Raw genomic sequence first — 20,800 nt, 5'->3', positions numbered from 1 at the left:
GGGGGGAAGCTCCCTGAGCTTCTGTGATGGAATATCCTGGTACCTGAGAGTCCTTACTAGCTGAGGGTGACGCCCTCATGTCATGTCCTACTTTATGAGGAAGAGAGAGAGAGAGAGAGAAAAAATGCCTCCGGACCAGCCCTCTTCTCCCCAACCAGGATTTTGGTTGGTGGGGGAAGCGGAGGGCGCATCCGATAAGGGCCCATCTACTTAGGGTCAATCCCTAGGATGTTGTTTTACCGTGGAAATCCCTGTTCCAGCAATGATCTCCCATGAGGGAGATGGGAGCCCCTGAATAGGGGGGAAAGCCCCCCACTTCCCTCCTCTTTGTCAGACTCCCCATCTGGGTCCTTGTGTGAGGAGGTTCCAATCCCCCCCTCTGTTGAACATCACCTGTGGGGAAAGTTCATCACGCTGGCCTTCCCTGAGGGTTGTTGGACCCAACGCAGGAGGGTTTGACACCCAAGGACCCTCCTCCATAATAGCCTGGGGCGAGAATAAGAGGGGGGGAGAGGCAGGTTATAGGCAGAGTCTGTTTCTGACCTGCGAATCCTCGAGCCATTGCACCCTTCTCTGCCAGCTATGATCTTCCTGGCTGAAGGCAACGCTCCTTTATTCACGCCAGTTTTCTCACCCTGGGGAACTCCCCCCCCCTGTGGGAACAAGACTGCTAGCTAAAAAAAAAAAAAAAGCCCCTGACTCATCTTGCTGGAGCAAGGGTCCTCATACTTTGTGTGGAGGATATTGCCGTATTTCATAACAAACATTAATGTTACAGCTCTTGAAGTAATGATCTTATCAGCCCCTTTAGGACGTGCCCCATCAAATGGAGGGGGGTAAAACCACCTAATTTCCACCGGCAGCTCCCTCCGTGGTCTCCTCGTGCCCGGCATCCGCCAGCTGCGAGCCATAGGGCGTCCGCCCTTTTACAGACCGGACCGTCTTCCCTCCCTCCCTCCCGATGGCCTCTCTCCAACAGGGGAGTGGGAGGAACTAGAGAGAGATAATGTGCAACGATTGCCTGAATGATGGTACTTACAGCTTCTATATAATAACTCTTTGTAGACTGCGCGCACACACATGTACGTGTCTCTCCACTTATTTATTGCTAGAAACCGTCAGACCCGGTGTACGCACCTTCCGGGGGGGGGGGGGGGGGTGGTTTGGAGGCCTAGCTCTTTCTGTTGAGCCTCAGGTGGGGCCCCTGGCAAACTATAAGGCAAGTGGACTTGAAGCCAAAAATCAGTTGCAGAGAAGATCGCCTGCCACCTGTTCAGAAGTGCGGGGCAGGTAGCGGCCCCTGCCCCCAGCTGTGCAAAGCCCAATATTTAGGGGTGCTAGTTAATTGCTCCTCCCCCCCCCTTAATGGGCTTGCCTGCTGTTGCTGTGCTGCACTCAAGGAAGTTCTCACGGCTGTGCCGCTCGGTGGCGTTAGACCCCTGCAATGAATCACTTTTTTTTTTTTTTTCCCAACAAAATATGAGGGTCTTTGCTGTGAAGTGAGAAGGTAGACGCTACTGGGATCTGAACCCTGGATCCTCCCATCTAATTAGGGCTGCTGCTTTACCCAACTAGCCACCGCCCGGCTCCTTAGTGTGAGGCCCTCTGCTTCACCAGAATTGGTTGTGCGAGCAGCACTGGCCCAGCTGGCACCCTGCAGGGGTCCAGCACGAACCTGGGGAGCTCACCCAGCCTTGCTTTATAGTACAGTGCATGCGTACATCACGCTGGTAGAGGGTGAAGGGCCTCGCGCCCAGTCACAGGAGCAGCAACAGGGTTTGTGCATAGACTTAACCTGCAGTGTTTTCTTTATCCCTCTTACCAGGGAAACAGTGCCACAACCCACCCTGTGGTCCCCCCCCCCCAGCTCCACCAGGGAAACCAGAGCCGCGTGAGGCCTGTCGCCTTGGGAGCATCTGCTGCTCCTGCCACTGAAGCCCCTGGGAACTCCCCTCCAGTGCTTGCTCCTGGGCCCTGGAACTCGGACGCCACAGAGTTAGGTTCCACGGGAGGGGGAAGGGAGAGGCAGCCGTCGGTTCAGGCTTCCTTTTTCAGTGAACAAGCCCCCATGAGTCCCTGGTGAGCTCCACCCCACCCCACCCTGAATCAGCCCCATGAGGACTGTGGTACCTGGCGGGACCCCTCCCGGCCTTGGCTTATCCTAGGGAAAGTGACCCCCTAGGAAGGCCGTGGCACCTGGAGCCACTTTTCCCATGTTTTGTAGCTGCAGCACCGATCCATACATCTGCTGAGGCAGAGAAAGATACCGAGGGGGGGGGGGGGTAAGGCAGCCCCAGACCCCCTTATATGGAGAGTGACATCGGCTTTGAGCTTTCGATCTCTGCCTCCGTCTGCTGGCCAGAGGACGTAACCCATTCGTGTGGACCGGTCTGGCAGGATGATAAGGGAAGCCTTTCGGGGGGTGAGAGGCGTCTTCGTGGAATCGATTGCCAGATTCCGGCTGACCGGGGCATAAACTGGAAATGCTGATCCTGATAAATCTGTACCCAAAAATAATCTTTTTCTTCTAAAATGACGATTTGGGAAGGATCTTCATATTCCCCAGAGTACGCTGAGAAAATGGTTTGTATCTGTGGGTTGAGCCCTGACTGGTTTGCACGTGGCACCATCCGTGCACAAGGAAACCCCCAGCCATGCTCCATCGCGTTAACCCTTTCGGTTCCATGGGGTGGGCGTACGATATGACACTTGGGTTCTCGTCTTCCGCACAGCTCGTCATACCCGATGGTCAATCCCTGCCCCCCCCCCCCCCCCCCCCCCCCCAGTGCTTGGGTGGAGGGAAGTGACTTGACGTGCTTTCATTATTATGCCTGAAAAGTGGATTGCGGATACTCAGGAGATTGTGATAGAAATCGGGGAAAAGACGGGGCGCTTAGATTACTGAACGGATTGCTACAAATGACAAAAAAATAAAAGTTAGGTGCTCCTCGTTTTGCTTGGTGGTGGAGGCCCGAGCTGCCATGGTGGCACAGTTGGGCAGAGGGGGCACCATGGTGGGGGGAGGGGGGAGCATTGCAGGATTGTCGGAGCAGAACACACTGTAGAAATCCCCTCCCCCCCAATGCAAGGCAGAGGTACGAGAGAGAAGGGGGGGTGGGCAGTGAGAACAGAGCACCTCCCGGTCCTAACAGAGCCACCGACATGGCCATCCCTCGCAGGCCACCAGGCTCCCTCCCTCCCTCGCGTACGGTTAGCTCGCGTAATGCGCCGAATCGGTTGTTGGCGACGCTCCCGGGCCGCTCCCCAGGTTGGACGCGCGGAGAGGATTGGGGGGGGTAATGTTTAAATCCCGCGTTCTCCGTTTCTGCAGGTCAGAGGCGGCTGTGGGAGGCAGTGAAGAAGAGGAGGGCCATGTGCAAGCGCAAGTCATGGATGACGAAGGTAGGTCTCCTTTCTGCCGCCTTTGCTTGGTAAAACCGGGGGACGGGGGCGAGGAGGTAGGGTGGGAGCAGGGGCGGGGGCGGGGCTCCACCGACACCGCATCACGCCGGGTCCAGTTGGGACAGCCGTATGCGCGTGCCCTTCCTTCTGATGAGCTCTTCAGGGCAGAAAGCGAACAAAAACCGTTCGGGGGGGGGGGTGACTTTTTTTTTAAAGCTATTTACCAGGGTGAAGAGTTGATTGTACTCTGAAAATTACCCTGTTCCAGGCTAAAAGTAGCTGTGGGGGCTTCCATAGCACTGCATTCTCCTAGTGGCGTTAAAAAGATTCATTCCCCAGGGCGTTAAACGCAGGGGAGGATTAACAGTGCACATGCACTGGGATTTTCCAGTTTTATCAGGCCGATGCAATGCAGCGCGCTCGCCAGCGGAGTTGGACGCGCTACGGTAACTCCCCATGCAATAATGGGATGAGTGCGTCCAAAACGCGCGTAGCTAATGGCGCTCATCACACGAAAAGGCCATGCACGTGGAGACTATTAGCCATTACCCCCGATGCGAAAATTCATTGTGCGCCCGATGCGCACATCTAACATGCAAAACGTAGTGCCAGCTCCGGAGATGGCGTTGAGTCTTCAAGCCGCCACAGAAAAAGCTCAAAACAGTGCTTTTCTGTGCTTCCTCCTCCTTATACTATGTAGAAAGAACCACAATAAGCAGCATGGGAAAAAAAAAATCTCGACGGCAGTCAGGTTAGGAAAACGGACGCCCAGTTTACGCTTGTCCGTCTCCCTAACCCGTGGCTGTTGCGTGGGTTAGTAAAATGGACGCTCATTCGAGGGTCCGTCTTCCTAACTGGCGTACAGCCACGTCTCCTGGCGCCCGATGTCACGGACGCACCAGGGATGAACAATTTATTCCTAGCGCGTCCTTTTTTAGCCCGGCAGCTCGTTTGTGTCGTCCCCCCCCAGGAAAGGGGGGATGTGCACGTGTTGAAAATACGTCTGCCTAGTTTCGGTGCACATTTTTTCCCACTTGGTATTGCGTCAGCCTGTATGTGCGCTATTTGTGTGTCCCCCTCCCCCAAAATGGATCGGCTGCCCATACAGTTAGCAGGTGCGCAGCCTTCCGCCACTTTCAGCACACGCGCTTTGCAGCTGCTGATTTCCGAAGGGTAAGCAGTGCGCGCGGTTTCCCTTTTGGAGGTCTGCTTTAGTGCACCGAGGTTAGTTTAACGCCTGTGCATGTTGTAAACCACCCGGGCAGTTGAGAACGGGCCCCTTTAATGCAGAAAGCTCGGCTCTGGATCGGCCCCGGGCCGTTGGCTGTCACCAGTCCCCGTGTCTTCCCGAGGCACTGGGCCGTGCGCATAAGCGGCACTGCTGTGCGGTGCAGCCCCGAGTGAGACGTTGCACAGCCAGAAACGGCCGCAGCTGGAACTTCGGTGGGGAAATGCACCCAAATCGTTCCAGGAGATCCCGCGAGCGTCGAATGTTTAAATTTGTGGGCGCGGTACTCTGCAAGACCCTACTTTAAAACCCCCCCCCCACCGTGGGAAGGTCATGAGAGTGCGTGCGAGTGTCAAACCCTCATTTAGTTCAAGGTTTCTGGTTTAAAAGAAAAAAAAGTCTTGTTTTCTTCCAGCCCTGGAGTGTCTGGAGCGGTTTCCTGTCACCGCACCCGGCGCTGGGAGGCTGCTGTTATTTTTCTGCTACAATGCTGCTGCCCGGGCAGTCACAGCTCATTTTGAAGTGGGCGCAAAGTTACTAGAAAAGTAAATAAGATTATTCATTTTTTTTTTTAACTATAGCTAGAAAATCTCTCTTTTGACGAGTTATCCCTGCACAGTGCTTCGGTGGCCTTTCTCCACATCAAATCTTGGGCCCAGTGTAATAAGGTGAGCTCGGCAGAGTGCACCATGTTACCTGCAGTTGGGCGCACACTTTTTGGCGTGCAGACTTTACTCCTGATGCAGCGAGGAGTTTTGTTTACGATCGTGAGAGATCTAGAACGGGTAGATGTGAATCGGTTATTTACTCTTTCGGATAGTAGAAAGACTAGGGGGCACTCCATGAAGTTAGCATGGGGCACATTTAAAACTAATCGGAGAAAGTTCTTTTTTACTCAACGCACAATTAAACTCTGGAATTTATTACCAGAGAATGTGGTTCGTGCAGTTAGTATAGCTGTGTTTAAAAAAGGATTGGATAAGTTCTTGGAGGAGAAGTCCATTACCTGCTATTAAGTTCACCTAGAGAATAGCCACTGCCATTGGCAATGGTAACATGGAATAGACTTAGTTTTTGGGTAATTGCCGGGTTCTTATGGTCTGGATTGGCCACTGTTGGAAACAGGATGCTGGGCTTGATGGACCCTTGGTCTGACCCAGTATGGCAGGTTCTTATGTTCATACTAAAAGCTGTGCATGTAGAATTGTACCCGCTGGTTAGTGTCCTCTCATGGAAATCTTATGCAGATGAAGGCATTTGCTATTACCCTCACCCCACCGGTACTGGGAAGTGCACTGCCTTAGCTCCTGTTTGCTTAACACTGGAAATGTTACTTGTCAGAGGAGGAGGAATAACATTTCCAGGGTTAATGTTAGTCTATGGGCAGAAGCGGAAGTTCTGGTGCCATGACTTGTAGTTGGGATTTATATGCTGAAAACACGTTTTGTGCACAAAAAAAAGCATGTTTTCTGCACACAAAATGATCCCTGGGCATAAATCATGTTTTCTGAGCGCTAAGCCTTTTCTTTGTGCGCGGTTTCCGGTTTGTACGCATTTTATAAATCCCAGTTTAGCATTTAATGCATCGGGAGTAAAACGAGCTTGCGTGTTAAGTAATAAGAAACTGTGCACTGAATTTCAACACACACAGTTTTAGTTCTCTGCTGATCACATCAGTCCCCTTGGCTGCCTCAGACAGAAACCTTACAGTGGAGGTCAGAAGTGCATTCTGTGGTGAGATGGGGCTGGTGTGTGCGTTTTGGCTCTTGGCTTGGTTCTTACTGGGATGGCTCTCTGAGCCCAGTCGCTGGCCTGGGAGGATGATGGGGAGAGGGAGGGGCTGGACTGTACTCTGGGACAGGAGCGTGGGGGGGTCAGAGTCTGCCTCTGCAGGGTGGAATAGTTGGGCCCCCAGAATTGCGAAAGCTGGGCCCGGATCCTGCATCGTTCAAAGAAGAATAATTTCAGAACCGAAGCCTTCTCGGTCACCTCATTTTTAACGAGAGCGCTCTGTACGGGAGTGAATTGTTACCGATTTCCCATCCGCAGCAGCTCGTTTTGCGAGGAGAGATTGGACTGCGCTCACGACGTCACCGGGGGGGAGCCCAGCCGAGCCTCACAAGGCCCCCGTGTTTGCTCTTTTCAATCTCAGAATTAAAAGTCTGAGCGCCAGTGTAAGATTTCAGTGCAAACAGAAGTGCGGCATCCTGGATTCAGGGGGTGCAGCAGGAAACCCCCAGAGAGTGACACAGCCGTAAATCCTTCCTGGTGGTTAATCTGTTGGGATTCTTTATTCTGTAGCCCAGGACGCTCTTACACTCACCTGCTTTGCCTGGATTCTCGTGCTCCCAGCCTGTCTCCTCCTCCTCCTCCTGCCATGCCCTCTCCCCTGGATTCTCGTGCTCCCAGCCTGTCTCCTCCTCCTCCTTGATATGTCCTGGCTTCTCCTCATTCAGACCTTGTCTTTCTTATCGGTCATGTTTTTTTTTTTTTTGGCTGGTGACCACAGGCCTGGCGCTGTAACGTTCCCAGCGTTTGAACCATAAATAGATTCTGCCTTCCTCTCCAGCTCTGGGGATCTTTTTTTTTTCCCCATCTACCAAGGCCCCAAATACGTTCAGTTTTTAGTTTTTATTTGCCAGAGTGGCCGCAGTTCCCTCAGAACATTGATTTGGTTTACAAAAAAAAAAAAAATTAGGATAATGCAGCCGTAATACAAAACCCACCAAGTGTTCAGTGTCCCTTTTTTGGTAGATTGGAGGGGAAGGTGCGGACATCCAGCCCTGGAGGGGTCTGTGAGCAGGTTTGATTTTCAGGCTAATTAAACTGTGCAGATGAACCCGTTCCTTAAACCAAATCCGTGCAGATGCGCCTCGTGCATATTCATTGTGCCTTATCTTGAGTAACCGACCCGTGTCTGGTCCCTGAGGTCCACACCCCGATGGAAATCTGGATTTCTACAAAAAATGCCCTCTTTGCACCCGGATTTCCCAGACTCTGGAGTGCGGGGTGGGGGGGGGGGGGGGGGGGGGGGCGCAGAAAAAGCCCAGCTAGAAAGCGGTGCATGGGAGAGGGTGGCTGGTGCTGTTCTGGGTCAGGATTTATTGGGCTGTGGGATTTTCATGGATACAAACCCCAGGGGCCGGCTCGGTGATGTGGTGGTGGCAGCACTGCGGAAGGACCCCCGGTGTGAGCTGGGGATGGAGGGGACGCTGTGCAGGCAGCTGAGGGGAGGGGGGGGAGGACGGAGAGTGAGTTGTGGTCATTGCTCAAGGGTGACACCTAGTGGGCAGGTTCAGGGCTCGTGATTGCAGGGTTCCAGAAGGAGCCTTGCACCCTCACTGCAGTGAGCAGACTAAGTGGGGGAGAGGGGGATGTAACGTAGAAGGGAAATCCCCCCCGGCGCTTGCAAAGGGTGAAGGCTCATGGTACCAGGCTCCTCGACTTGGTTCCAGTTGTGCCAAAAACCCAAAGGAGCAAAAAAAAAAAAGGCAGATCTTAGATGGAGGCATCTGGCAGCCAGTGATTCACATTCTGTGACTGCCTGGAGACAACACGTCCCGTCCATCCTGCAAACCGTAAGTGGGACTCTTAGCAAGTTGCCGCTCAGCAGCGCTTTCTCCCGTGCCCTGAATCATCCCGGCCTGGCCTCTGTTTTCTCTCTCTCAGTGACTGCTGGGATCTTCCTCTGCGTGGCTGTCCTGGCCCCGTTACCCTCCGTCTGTGGGGTGCCGGCCCGTTTGGAAGAGGGATTCACTCTCCCGCACCCGTTTGCCGTCACGCGTCTCGCACGTTTTTGTTCTCATGGAAGTTCTGTGTAGGATGCTTTCCGAATGAGTATAATACTGAATTCATTTCGGCAGTCTCGCGTTAGCTTCCCAGTGAATTTCCAGGGTGGTGCTACTGTTTGGTGAGTGCATCTGCAATAATTCGTCATGAGTTGCATCGCGCGGCTGCTTCTGGCTGCGTTACCGAGAGGCGTTCACAAGATGGCGCTGTAGACCATTAACTCTAGCGTAGCGCAGCAGTTCGTTCATTGCCCTGGCTGTGACGGCCCTGTGTGTAGGGCTTCAGAGAGCCATCTTCTGGAGCCCTGCCCCCTTTTCCCCAGAGCGGGTGGGCTGCGTGGTCTCTTTCCCCCCCCCCCCCCGCCCCCGACGTCGCCCTCTCGGATATTTTCTCATTGTCACCTCTCTGTTCTTTCGCTACCCCCAGGTCTTCAGCGGGAAAAGGCCGGAGCTGGAGTTCCAGCCTCAGCCCCAGAGTACGTTCCGGAAGCCGGACGCCTCCCCTCCCCCCACCGAGGGGCAGCAGGTGGCCCTCACCTGCCTCATCAGCGAGAAGGACCTGGCCCTCTTCGAGAAGCTGGGGGACGGCTCCTTCGGGGTGGTGCGGCGAGGGGAGTGGTGCGCGCCCACGGCAAAGCTGGTGAGCAAAAAAAAAAAAAAGCTTGGGTGCACGGTCTGAGGCTGCGGGAAGGCGGGGATGGAAGGGGAAATGGGGGGGTGCATCACAATATTGGGGGGCGGCCACACTGTTGCTTCTTGTCCAACTGCATGCAGGGGGGGGGGGATGACGTCCTGGAGGGGGGAATCACCCACATCTCGCCAGGAGGCGAGTGGTAAAACCAAGACTGACTCGCTCAGCTTGCCCCCCCCCCCCTTCCCGGGGCATGGGATGCTCTGCTCACGCCATCCGTTTCCCCACCCCCGGCCCAGCGTGCATTAGGTGGGAACGTGTGCCTGTGCGGGCCTCCAGGGATTGTGGAGATGAAATGTTAACACGGCGGTTATTTGCATGACCGCTGCAGCCTGTTGCACGCAGAATCGTTTCCCGTCCAGCGGCATGCGCCGCTGGAAATCCCTTCCTGGGGGTCTGCACGCCTCGCTGCTTCATGTTCCCTCGCAGGTGAAAAGAAATTCCTTGCAACCGCAGGAGAATTGCAGATTTTATTAAGTAAATTAGTACTTTCCTCAGGATTTTAGCGTTAAAAAGGTCCTTAAGCTGCAGGGTAGTGGATGCTCTGCGTGGAAATAATGACCCCCAGCAGGTCATGGAGAGTAGCAGGGGGTATTTGAGGGCGGAGGGGCAAGGGCAGAGCTATGTGTGGGGAGGAGAAGGGGGTACTTGAATAGCAGAGTGCTGCAGGGCAAGATTGAGATACATCGGGGAAAGCTGGTTTATTTTTTTCTGTACAAATCCCAGTCTTGGGGGGGGGTTTGGACCTGTCGGAGGTGCTGTATCTGGTATTCAGTACAAGATTAACATTGGGCTGCTCTGAATTAAATCTGGGGCCGTCTTGTTCTTAACAAGCTTTGAACGCGGCGCTCTCTCCGTCTCTTTGTCTTCAGGTAAACGTGGCGGTGAAGTGTCTGAAGACTGATGTCCTGAGTCAGCCGGACGCGCTGGATGACTTCATCCGGGAAGTGAATGCCATGCACTCCCTTGACCACATCAATCTCATCCGGCTTTATGGCGTTGTTCTCACTCACCCTATGAAGATGGTGAGTGGAGTGCGGGGACGAGGAGACAAGATAGACTTGTCTCATTAGACCGCACGAGTGTATTATAGTACTAATTATACCCGTCCAAGGGCCAATGTTTCTGTGAATGTAATGGGTCTTGACCATCCTAAGCAGGCTTGACCTGTTGGCCTTGCTAGAGGTTCCGATGCACCTCCACATCTCACTCCTGTTTTGTGTTGACACCACTGGAAGGCGTTTAAGAGGGGCCAGGAGTGGCTCAGGCAGCCGTTTTGGAATTAGGTTGGCATCCTGCTCTCGGGGGTTTAGCCGGACGCAAGATCCGACTGAAGCGTCAACTGACGTCTTGCTTCTCTAGGTGACGGAGCTGGCCCCTCTTGGCTCCCTCTTGGACCGCTTGAGGAAGACCCAGGGTCACTTCCTCATCTCCCTGCTCTGCCACTACGCCATCCAGATTGCCAACGGCATGGCCTACCTGGAGTCCAAGCGCTTCATCCACCGTGACCTGGCAGCCAGGAACATCCTGCTGGCCTCCAACGAGCTGGTGAAGATCGGGGACTTTGGCCTCATGAGGGCGTTGCCCAAGAACGACGACCACTACGTGATGCAGGAGCACCGAAAGGTGCCGTTTGCCTGGTGAGTGAGGTCAGGAGCCATTGGGGGGGGGGGGAGCTGGCTGTTTGGAAACGCACCGCCTCTGTGGTCGGGTTCTGAGTGGGCCACCCACCCGCGGGCAGCGTCCAGGGCTCTCTGGTGGCCTCTGTGGACAGGGCGCTTCTGCAGCCTGACGTACAACTTAACTTGGCGGCGGTTACGTTATAGAAAAAGTGTGCGCGGGTGGCGGGGGTCCCCATTTTGTGCCCTGTAATAATTTAGTCCCCGTGTCTGATTTTGGGGGTTTTCCAGCCTTTCTGGTCGCTGAGTGAGGAGAGGTCCTGTCCCAGCTGAGCTTGCAGGAGATCTCCTTCCGTCTTAGCTCGCTTTGCCTCTTTCCGCCCCCGTTTATCACCTCGCCCTGCCACACACACGCACCAGAGGTAAAATGCTCAGCATCCTGGCAGTGGGGGTTTGGATTATTATTTTTTTTAAATGTATTCACTTGCTCCAATCTGATATTCCACCTGACTGCACCAGAGTGTCCCCAGTTTGATTGCTTGCCTTTTCAAACTCGAGCTGAAGGAGAAGTTACATTTTAGGGACGGCAGGCGGCGTGCAGGAGTCTTCCCTGTCCTGCTGGTCAGGGCTTTGGGTTACTTTGGGTGAGGGCACAGCATCACGAGGGGGGGTCCTGGCTGTAAGTAATAAAGTTTAAGTTTCTTTAGCGGTCTACAGCCCGCTCCTCGGGGGATTCGGTGCGTGCGTGTGTGTTGGGTTCCCAGTGCGGCTTGACATCCAGGGGTGTTTAACACGTGTTGTAATAAAAAAAAAAACCAACACACAAACACAATCTGATGATAGAAGGCACTGGCACTTTGCCAGGGGATGTATGTGCGTGTGGACAATGACCGATTCCTCCCTGGCTGGTGGCACTAAATGTAACCCTTGCTCCCGACCAGGTGTGCCCCCGAAAGCCTGAAGACCCGCACCTTCTCCCACGCCAGCGACACCTGGATGTTTGGGGTCACCCTCTGGGAAATGTTTACCTACGGGCAGGAACCGTGGATCGGCCTCAACGGGAGCCAGGTACCGGGGTGGGGTTTGGGCTCCGCTAGGATCCTTTTACCTTTGTGGTTCGGGCGATGCAAGGGACGGTGACAGTCCCGACGGTATTTACTAATACGTTCCATAGCACGTGACCTCCGATAGCCGGAAACTCGGTTTAAAAAAAAAAGAAAAGCCTTGGAACTTCACAGCGCTGGAGTCTGTGCTTCTCTCTCTCTCTCCACTTGTGCGCTGAGACAGATTGTAAGAAGGCCAGAGGGAGTGAGTGCTGGTCCGGGGGTTAATGCAGTGCTGCCTTGCTGCTCCCTCCGTCACTGTGGGGGGGGGTTGGGGGGAGGGTTAGTGTAATCCTGCCTCGCCGCTGCCCTCTATCAGTAAGGAATGGATGCAGGCGGGGGGGGGGGGGGGGTGTAATTCTGTCACTGTGAGGAATGAGTGGTACTGGCCGGGGGGGGGGTTTAGTGTAAATCTTCTCGACTGCTGCCTTCTGCGTGTGTGTGTGTGTGTGTAAGGAAAAGCGTCTCTTTTTTGTACGCGTGCGCAGATTCTCCATAAGATCGATAAGGAAGGAGAGCGCCTGCCGCGTCCGGAGGACTGCCCCCAGGACATCTACAACGTCATGCTGCAGTGCTGGGCCCATAACCCCCAGGACCGTCCCACCTTCATGGCCCTCCGTGATTTCCTGGTGGAGGTAAGTGGTGCAAGAATGAGTCACATCAGCTCTGCAACAAAAAAAATATATACATGGCTTTGTGAGTGTGACTGTGTGTGTTTGTACATGGGTGTCTCTCCGCATGTGTAGTGAGGTACACTATGGACACACATTGTGTGATGGGGATTAGAACCCTGGTTTCCTGTGCAACAAGCAATCAATATGCTACTTAGGTGACTAAACTTAAAGGTTTTGCAGTTATTGTGGGGACCCAGGGATAAAAGCGAATACCAAAGCTTACTTAATGGCTTAAGCAACAGGTACTGGAAGGGTGGGGTCAGTCTTCTCCGCCATGCTGAGCCCTTCCGTTGCTCTGCTTTCTCAGGCCCAGCCCACGGACATGAGAGCACTGCAGGACTTCCAGGAGGCTGACAAGCTGCATATCCAGATGGACGATGTCATCACCATCATTGAGGGCAGGTACAGGATGAAATAATCAAGAGCTTGCCTACTCCACTGTGCACCGTGCTGTTCACACTGGTGCCCAATCCGCTGCTGAACCTGCCACACTGCTTACCCTGATGTGTACCCCGCTGTGCACTGCGCTGTTCACCCTGACGCACCCCGCCTTGCATTGCACTGCTCACACTGATGCGCACTCTGTGCTGATCCTATCACACTGCTTACCCTGATGCATACCCCGCCTTGCATTGCACTGCTCACACTGATGCGCACTCTGTGCTGATCCTATCACGCTGCTTACCCTGATGCATCCCCTGCTGTGCATTGCACTGCTCACTCTGTGCTGATCCTATCACGCTGCTCACTCTGATGCACATTCTAACATGCACCCCACTGTGCACTGCATTGCTAGGGCTGGTGCAAGGGTAGTAAATTCCCTAGGCAGTTCTTCAACTCTGTACCCCCTTCATCTTTTCTCCCCCGACATGTACTATGCCAACTTATAGAAAACTGTTTTTAAAAAATCCCTAAACTCCCAAGAGCAATTGGTTCAGGAACCAACAAGAGAGGAAGCTATTTTAGATTTAATTCTTAGTGGAACGCAGGATTTGGTGAGAGAGGTAACGGTGATGGGGCCACTTGGCAACAGTGATCATAACATGATCAAATTTAAACCAATAACTGGAAGGGGGATAATAAGTAAATCTGCAGCTCTAACACTAAACTTTCAAAAGAGAAACTTTGATAAAATGAGGAAAATAGTTAGAAAAAAACTGAAAGGTGCAGCTGCAAAGGTTAAAAGTGTTCAACAGGCTTGGACATTGTTTAAAAATACAATCCTAGAGGCACAGTCCATATGTATACCACGTATTAAGAAAATTGGAAGGAAGGCAAAACGATTACCATCATGGTTAAAAGGTGAGGTGAAAGAGCCAATTTTAGCTAAATAAAACATCCTTCAAAAATTGGAAGAAGGATCCATCTGAAGAAAATAGGATAAAACATAAGCATTGTCAAGTTAAGTGTAAAACATTGATAAGACAAGCGAAGAGAGAATTTGAAATGAAGTTGGCCATAAAGGCAAAAACTCTTAATAAAAACTTTTAAAAATATATCCAAAGCAAGAAACCTGTGAGGGAATCGGTTGGACCATTAGATGACCGAGGGGTTAAAGGGGCTCTTAGGGAAGATAAGGCCATTGCAGAAAGACTAAATGAATTCTTTGCTTCCGTGTTTACTAATGAGGATGTTGGGGAGATACTGGTTCCGGAGATGGTTTTCAGGGGTGATGAGTCAGACGAACTGAACGAAATCACTGTGAACCTGGAAGATGTAGTAAGCCAGATTGACAAACTAAAGAGTAGCAAATCATCTGGACCGGATGGTATGCATCCTAGGGTACTGAAGGAACTCAAAAATGAAATTTCTGATCTATTAGTTAAAATTTGTAATCTATCATTAAAATTATCCATTGTACCTGAAGACTGGAGGGTGGCCAATGTAACCCCAATATTTAAAAAAGGCTCCAGGGGTGATCCGGGTAACTATAGACCAGTGAGCCTGACTTCATTGCCGGGAAAAATAGTGGAAACTATTCTCAAGATCAAAATCGTAGAGCATATAGAAAGACATGATTTAATGGAACACAGTCACACGGATTTACCCAAGGGAAGTCTCGCCTAACAAATCTGCTTCATTTTTTTGAAGGGGTTAATAAACATGTGGATAAAGGTGAACCAGTAGATGTAGTGTATTTGGATTTTCAGAAGGCATTTGACAAAGTCCCTCATGAGAGGCTTCTACGTAAACTAAAAAGTCATGGGATAGGAGGCGATGTCCTTTCGTGGATTACAAGCTGGTTAAAAGACAGGAAACAGAGTAGGATTAAATGGTCAATTTTCTCAGTGGAAAAGGGTAAACAGTGGATTGCCTTCAGGGATCTGTACTTGGACCGGTGCTTTTCAATATATATATAAATTATCTGGAAAGGAATACGAGTGAGGTTATCAAATTTGCGGATGATACAAAATTATTCAGAGTAGTTAAATCACAAGCAGACTGTGATACATTATAGGAGGACCTTGCAAGACTGGAAGATTGGGCATCCAAATGGCAGATGAAATTTAATGTGGACAAGTGCAAGGTGTTGCATATAGGGAAAAATAACCCTTGCTGTAGTTACTCGATGTTAGGTTCCATATTAGGAGCTACCACCCAGGAAAAAGATCTAAGCATCATAGTGGATAATACTTTAAAATCGTCGGCTCAGTGTGCTGCAGCAGTCAAAAAAGTAAACAGAATGTTAGGAATTATTAGGAAGGGAATGGTTAATAAAACGGAAAATGTCATAATGCCTCTATATCACTCCATGGAGAGACCACACCTTGAATACTGTGTACAATTCTAGTCGCTGCATCTCAAAAAAGATATAGTTGTGATGGAGAAGGTACAGAGAAGGGCAACCAAAATGATAAAGGGGTTGGAACAGCTCCCCTATGAGGAAAGGCTGAAGAGGTTAGGGCTGTCCAGCTTGGAGAAGAGACGGCTGAGGGGGGGATATGATAGAGGTCTTTAAGATCATGAGAGGTCTTGAATGAGTAGATGTGAGTCAGTTATTTACACTTTCAAATAATAGAAAGACTAGGGGGCATTCCATGAAGTTAGCAAGTAGCACATTTAAGACTAATCGGAGAAAATTCTTTTTCACTCAACGCACACTAAAGCTCTGGAATTTGTTGCCAGAGGATGTGGTTAGTGCAGTTAGTGTAGCTGGGTTCAAAAAAGGTTTGGATAAATTATTGGAGGAGAAGTCCATTAATGGCTATTAATCAAATTTACTTAGGGAATAGCCACTGCTATTAATTGCATCAGTAGCATGGGATCTTCTTAGTGTTTGGGTAATTGCCGGGTTCTTGTGGCCTGGTTTGGCCTCTGTTGGAAACAGGATGCTGGGCTTGATGGACCCTTGGTCTGACCCAGCATGGCAATTTCTTATGTTCTTAAGAAAATATTTCAAAACAGCAGATATCAAATAAAAACATCCAATAATTAATAATTTGCACATATGCGGCTCCTTCAGAGAGCTCTCCTCACCATTGGAATCCATTATCAGAGGCGATTCCTCTTCCCTTCAGGAGGCAGTCCAAGTCCAGTCTTTCATGGTGGCTTGGTCGGGCCAGTCTGGAGAGGGATGGAATAGGAAATCCCAGACTGGGTGATAGTGACCACTGGCACCAGCCTATCTGGTTCGGGAGTGGTGTTTCAGGGGCAGACCACGCAAGGCCAATGGCCAGAGGAGGAGGCATTGTGATCTATCAATCGGTTAGAGATGAGAGCGGTGCGCTTCGCCTTGCTTTCATTTCTGCCATGGTTATAAGATTGGCCAGTGTGAGTTCTCTCGGACAATGCAACGATGGCATATATCAACCAATAAGGAGGGACCAAAAGTCAAATTCACTGAGTGGAGCAGCACTGGACAGTTCTGGCAGCGTCTCACGTAGCCGGGGTGGAAAATGTGCCTGCAGATTTTTTCAGCAGGTGGAGATTGGGAGCTGTCAGAGGATGCAGTGTTTCTTATTCTGACCCGATGGGGAACGCCACACATGGATTTGTGGCCTCAAGACAAAACACCAAGGTGACGCTGTTTTACAGTCGCAAGTGAGAACATAGAGCTCTGGTGTTTCTGTGGACGCTAGTGATTCTTTTTTACATTTTTCCCCATCTTTTCTGGGTTGATCCGTAGTCCGGATAACCTACCAAACTGCTCTATCATGGACATCACCACTGGCAAAGAGACCATGGGTTTTAAAAGAGAAAATGACGTCGTCGGCATATAGGGAGATCTTATACTGCTGCCCACCGCTCCGAATCCCATGTACTTCACCTGCTCTCCGAATTGCCTCTGCCAAGGGCTCCAGACTGATGGCAAATAGTAGGGGCGACCTCTGGCAAACCTGTCTGGTTCTTCTGCGTATCGGAAAGGTTGCAGTGTAGCTCCTAGTGAGGGTTCTGAGAGCCTGTGTGAATGAGAGAGGACTGTGTATTTGAGAGAGCATTTGTGTCTATGAAAGGATATGTGTAAGAGAGAGGATGTGTCAATGAGAGAGCATGTCTGTGAAAACTTGTATGAGAGAGCATGTATGTCTGTGAAAGCATGTGTATGAGGGAGTGTTTGTGTCTGAACATGTGTGTGTGTGTGAGAGGGACCATGTGTATATGAGTGAGAATGAATTGTATATATGTGTTTACTAAGAATGAACCTGAGAATATGTGTGTATGAGAGAGAGGAGAAAGATTGTGTGCCCTCTTCTAATCCGTAGCACTCTCCAGGTGACTGGAAATCAAAAGTTCCAAGGGATGGAGAGTGGGGAATTTTTAAATCCTTGTTAGTTTTAATTGCTGGCTATTATTTGATGTCTGATATTTTGAAATATCTTATTGGTGTTTGGGGGAAATGTAAAATAATGTATTAGATTTTAATTATTGTATGTTCTATATATCATTATTTTGAAATATTATTTTTATTAGTATGGTTTTACTATTATTGATATTTTATTTCTCCCAGGACAAGCTGGATGTTAGTCCTCACATATGGGTGACATCATCAGATGGAGCCCTGTCACGGAACACTTTTGTCAAAGTTTTAGAACTTTGACTGGCACACTGAGCATGCCCAGGATGCCACTAACCCTGTAGCCACCAGGGGTCCCCCTTCAGTCTCTTTTTTTTTTTTTTTTTTCCGCGCTGCAAGTTGCCTTGCAGTTAGGAGCTCTGTGAAAAATTCTCACAACTTTCCTCACGGAAACATTTGAAGTTTATCTTCTTAAAATCACCCTTACTGGGGTTCCCCATCACGCTCCGTTCCCTCCGACGCTCGGTAAGTGTTTTTCCCGTGATTTGCGGTCAGTTCCCGGCAGCATACTTCTCGGTGCCCAATGGTTACCGACCGCGCCCGCCTCTTTTTCAATGGCGACCGGGTTTAGAAAATGCCCCGAGTGTCCAAGGACCATATCCGTCACGGACCCACACAGTGTTTGTGTTTTGTGCTTAGGTCCCTCGCACGACGTTCATCGATGCCCTATTTGCACACAAATGACCCCCAAAGGCCGTCACGCTCGTCTGGAGAAGATGGAGCATTTGTTTGCTTCAAAATGTTGTGCTCCATTGGTGCCAGTTCAAGCACCACCGACCGGAGAGGGTCCATCGACCTCTGAGATGCCCCGCCAGGAACATTGTGGAGTGGGTGACCGTCTGTCACAGACAACATCGGCGTCATTGTCCTCTGCCGGAGAAGGACTGACCAAGCACAGAGGGAAACCCCGGCACTGACGGGCTTCCCCAACCTGTGCTGGCACAGATACCGCAGTGGCATCGACTTCCATCGAGCCGCCTGTGAAGAGGGCCCGGGGAGAGGATCCCCCATCCTCCTTTGGACCCGGGACCCCTAGGCGTTCCCTACCGATATCTGTGCTGGGCACTGAGCCTCCACGGCCCCAGTGGAAGCTCCGGTGATGCCTAGCCTGCCTCCTACCCCAGTTGCCGTGCCATCCATACCTGCTTTTTGGGAGGAATTGGACCACATGGTCCAAGAGGCAGTGGCTGTCAGCTGGAGGCTTCCAATTGCCGCTGGCGCTGGCCCCCATACAGGCACTGGCTCCAGCTCCCTCGATGTTTGCACCGTGCCTCGACATGCTCATCAGTGCCTTGCTGACTCAACCTGTACCACCAGACACGCTGGCACCGAGTCGTCCATCGAGGCCTCCGCAGTTCCCAATTCCAATACCGGGTTCCTTGGAGGAGGAAGAATCTATTACTGGCCAGATCCCTCCACGGGAACCACAGATGCTGGAACCCATGCCAGGCCCATCGGGGCTATCGGTGCCTAAGCGCACCTCATCTGCTCTGGTGCCCTCAATGCCAGCACCAATTCCATCGATGCCGGTGCCGCATCCATCAATGTCTTCCTGCCCTCTCGGCTTTGGCATATTTCCTCCATTAGGAAGGCCACCGGGAGAAGGGGGAAAGTCCTTATAATCCTTGGGAAGATGCATCCTCAGATGATTCTTCACAAGCTTCCGAGAATTGCTGTCAGAGCCTTCAACCCCGGAAGAAAGGAGGTGATCTCCGGAAGATCTCTCCTTTGCCAATTTTGTCAAGGAGATGTCTGAGACTATCGCATTTTCACTGGTTAAGGAGGAAGACGCTCGCCACAAGATGTTAGAGGTCTTACAAGTCGTAGATGCTCCTAAAGAGATAATGGCAATACCAGTGCATGAAATTCTTCTTGACCTCTTGCACTGCCTGTGGGACCATCCAGCTCCTGTACCTCCAGTCAACAGAAAGACATGCTACGTACCTAGTCCAACAAGCCCCAGGTTTTCAGAAAAGTCAGCTGCCCCACCATTCTGTAGTTGTGGAATCAGCTCAGAAAAAGGCTAAACGATCACATCCACATTCCTCTGCTCCTCCTGGTAAGGAACAGAAGGCATTAGATGCATTGGGACGAAGAGTTTTCCAAGGGTCCATGTTGATAGCGCAAATAGCAGCATATCAATTATACATGTCCCAATATAATAGAAATCTCTGGAAACAAGTCCAGGAATTTGCGGAGACATTACCACAGTAACAAGAGACCTTGTCCTCCTTCCTACAAAAAGGATTGATTGCAGGCAAACATGAGGTTAGAGCTGCCTATGATTCTTTTGTAACAGCACCCAGAGTCTCTGCATCGGGCATCAGTGCTAGGCGCTGGGCCTGGCTCAAGGCCTCAGACCTACGCCCGGAAGTGCAGGACAAACTTGCAGATCTACCCTGTACAGGAGACAACCTGTTTGGGGACAAGATCCAGGATGCAGTGGCCCAGTTAAGACCATCATGAGACCCTGCATCAGTTGTCAACTTGTCTCCCCAGATGTTCCCTCCATAGCCCGCAGGGGCACACATAGGGACACCAGGAAACAATTCTACAGGCCACACAGTTATTACCCTCCTGCGTCCCGTGCATTACCAGTTTAAGCACCTCAGAGGGGACAAGCACGCCAAGTGAGAACACCTAGACCACAGCCAGCTCCACAAGCTGGCCCTGCGGCTGGATTTTGACTCCTTTCCAGAGAGCAGCAGCCATTCTCCAGTGGAAGGCCGCCTTTGCCACTTTGCAACCAATTGGCACCCAATTACCACGGACCAGTGGGTATTGTTCATCATAACCCATGGTTATGGTCTAAAGTTTTCAAAAATACCCCCACTCATTCCATTCTGAGGGCTGGGACGATCACACAGGACTACTCGAGTCAGAGCTCTCGACCCTTCTGTCGGCCAGAGCCGTGGAATCGGTTCCACTGAATCAGCAGGGGAGAGGGTTCTACTCCAGATATTTCCTGTCCAAAAAAGACCAGCGGCCTCTGGCCTATTCTGGATCTCCGTGCCTTGAACACATTTCTTCACAAGGAACGGTTCAGAATGGTGTCCCTAGGCACCATGCTTCCTCTGCTACAACAGGGGGGATTGGCTCCGCTCTTTGGACCTTCAAGACGCAAACGCCCATATTGCAATCTTCCCTCCTCATTGCAAGTATCTGCAATTCGTGGTGGGTCACGGGCACTATCATACAAGGTACTGCCATTCGGCCTGGCCTCTGTGCCCCGAGTGTTCACGAAGTGCCTGGCAGTCGTGGCTGCACAGTTACACCGCATGGGCGTATACATTTTTCCATACCTGGATGACTGGCTCATAAAAAAAGTCAGTCCAAACAAGGAGCCCTCGACTCCCTCAGTCTCACCATAAGACTTCTAAACTCATTGGGATTTCTAATCAATTACTCGAAATCCCATTTGACACCCATCTCACCATCTCTCCTTTATAGGAACAGAACTAGACACGACACTAGCCAAGGCATTCTTACCCAACAACCGC

At 51.2% G+C, this 20,800-nt stretch overlaps 1 protein-coding gene across 6 annotated transcripts in view; it reads left to right on the top strand.

Annotated features, from left to right (window-relative positions):
• TNK2 (tyrosine kinase non receptor 2) overlaps positions 1 to 20,800 on the top strand; it is a 151,944-nt gene that overhangs the window by 84,808 nt on the left and 46,336 nt on the right. For all 6 annotated transcript variants that reach the window (XM_029615719.1, XM_029615721.1, XM_029615718.1 and 3 more), the window contains 7 exons: positions 3,332 to 3,402; positions 8,846 to 9,058; positions 9,982 to 10,134; positions 10,472 to 10,749; positions 11,670 to 11,796; positions 12,320 to 12,466; positions 12,813 to 12,907. In XM_029615719.1, coding sequence (XP_029471579.1) covers positions 3,332 to 3,402; positions 8,846 to 9,058; positions 9,982 to 10,134; positions 10,472 to 10,749; positions 11,670 to 11,796; positions 12,320 to 12,466; positions 12,813 to 12,907 — 1,084 coding nt within the window. The remainder of the gene's footprint in view (positions 1 to 3,331; positions 3,403 to 8,845; positions 9,059 to 9,981; positions 10,135 to 10,471; positions 10,750 to 11,669; positions 11,797 to 12,319; positions 12,467 to 12,812; positions 12,908 to 20,800) is intronic.

The sequence above is a fragment of the Rhinatrema bivittatum genome, chromosome 9 (assembly GCF_901001135.1).
Source record: "Rhinatrema bivittatum chromosome 9, aRhiBiv1.1, whole genome shotgun sequence".
Classification (NCBI taxonomy): domain Eukaryota; kingdom Metazoa; phylum Chordata; class Amphibia; order Gymnophiona; family Rhinatrematidae; genus Rhinatrema; species Rhinatrema bivittatum.
The sequence above is the reverse complement of the archived record's forward strand: the minus strand, read 5'-3'. Positions and strand labels throughout refer to the sequence as shown.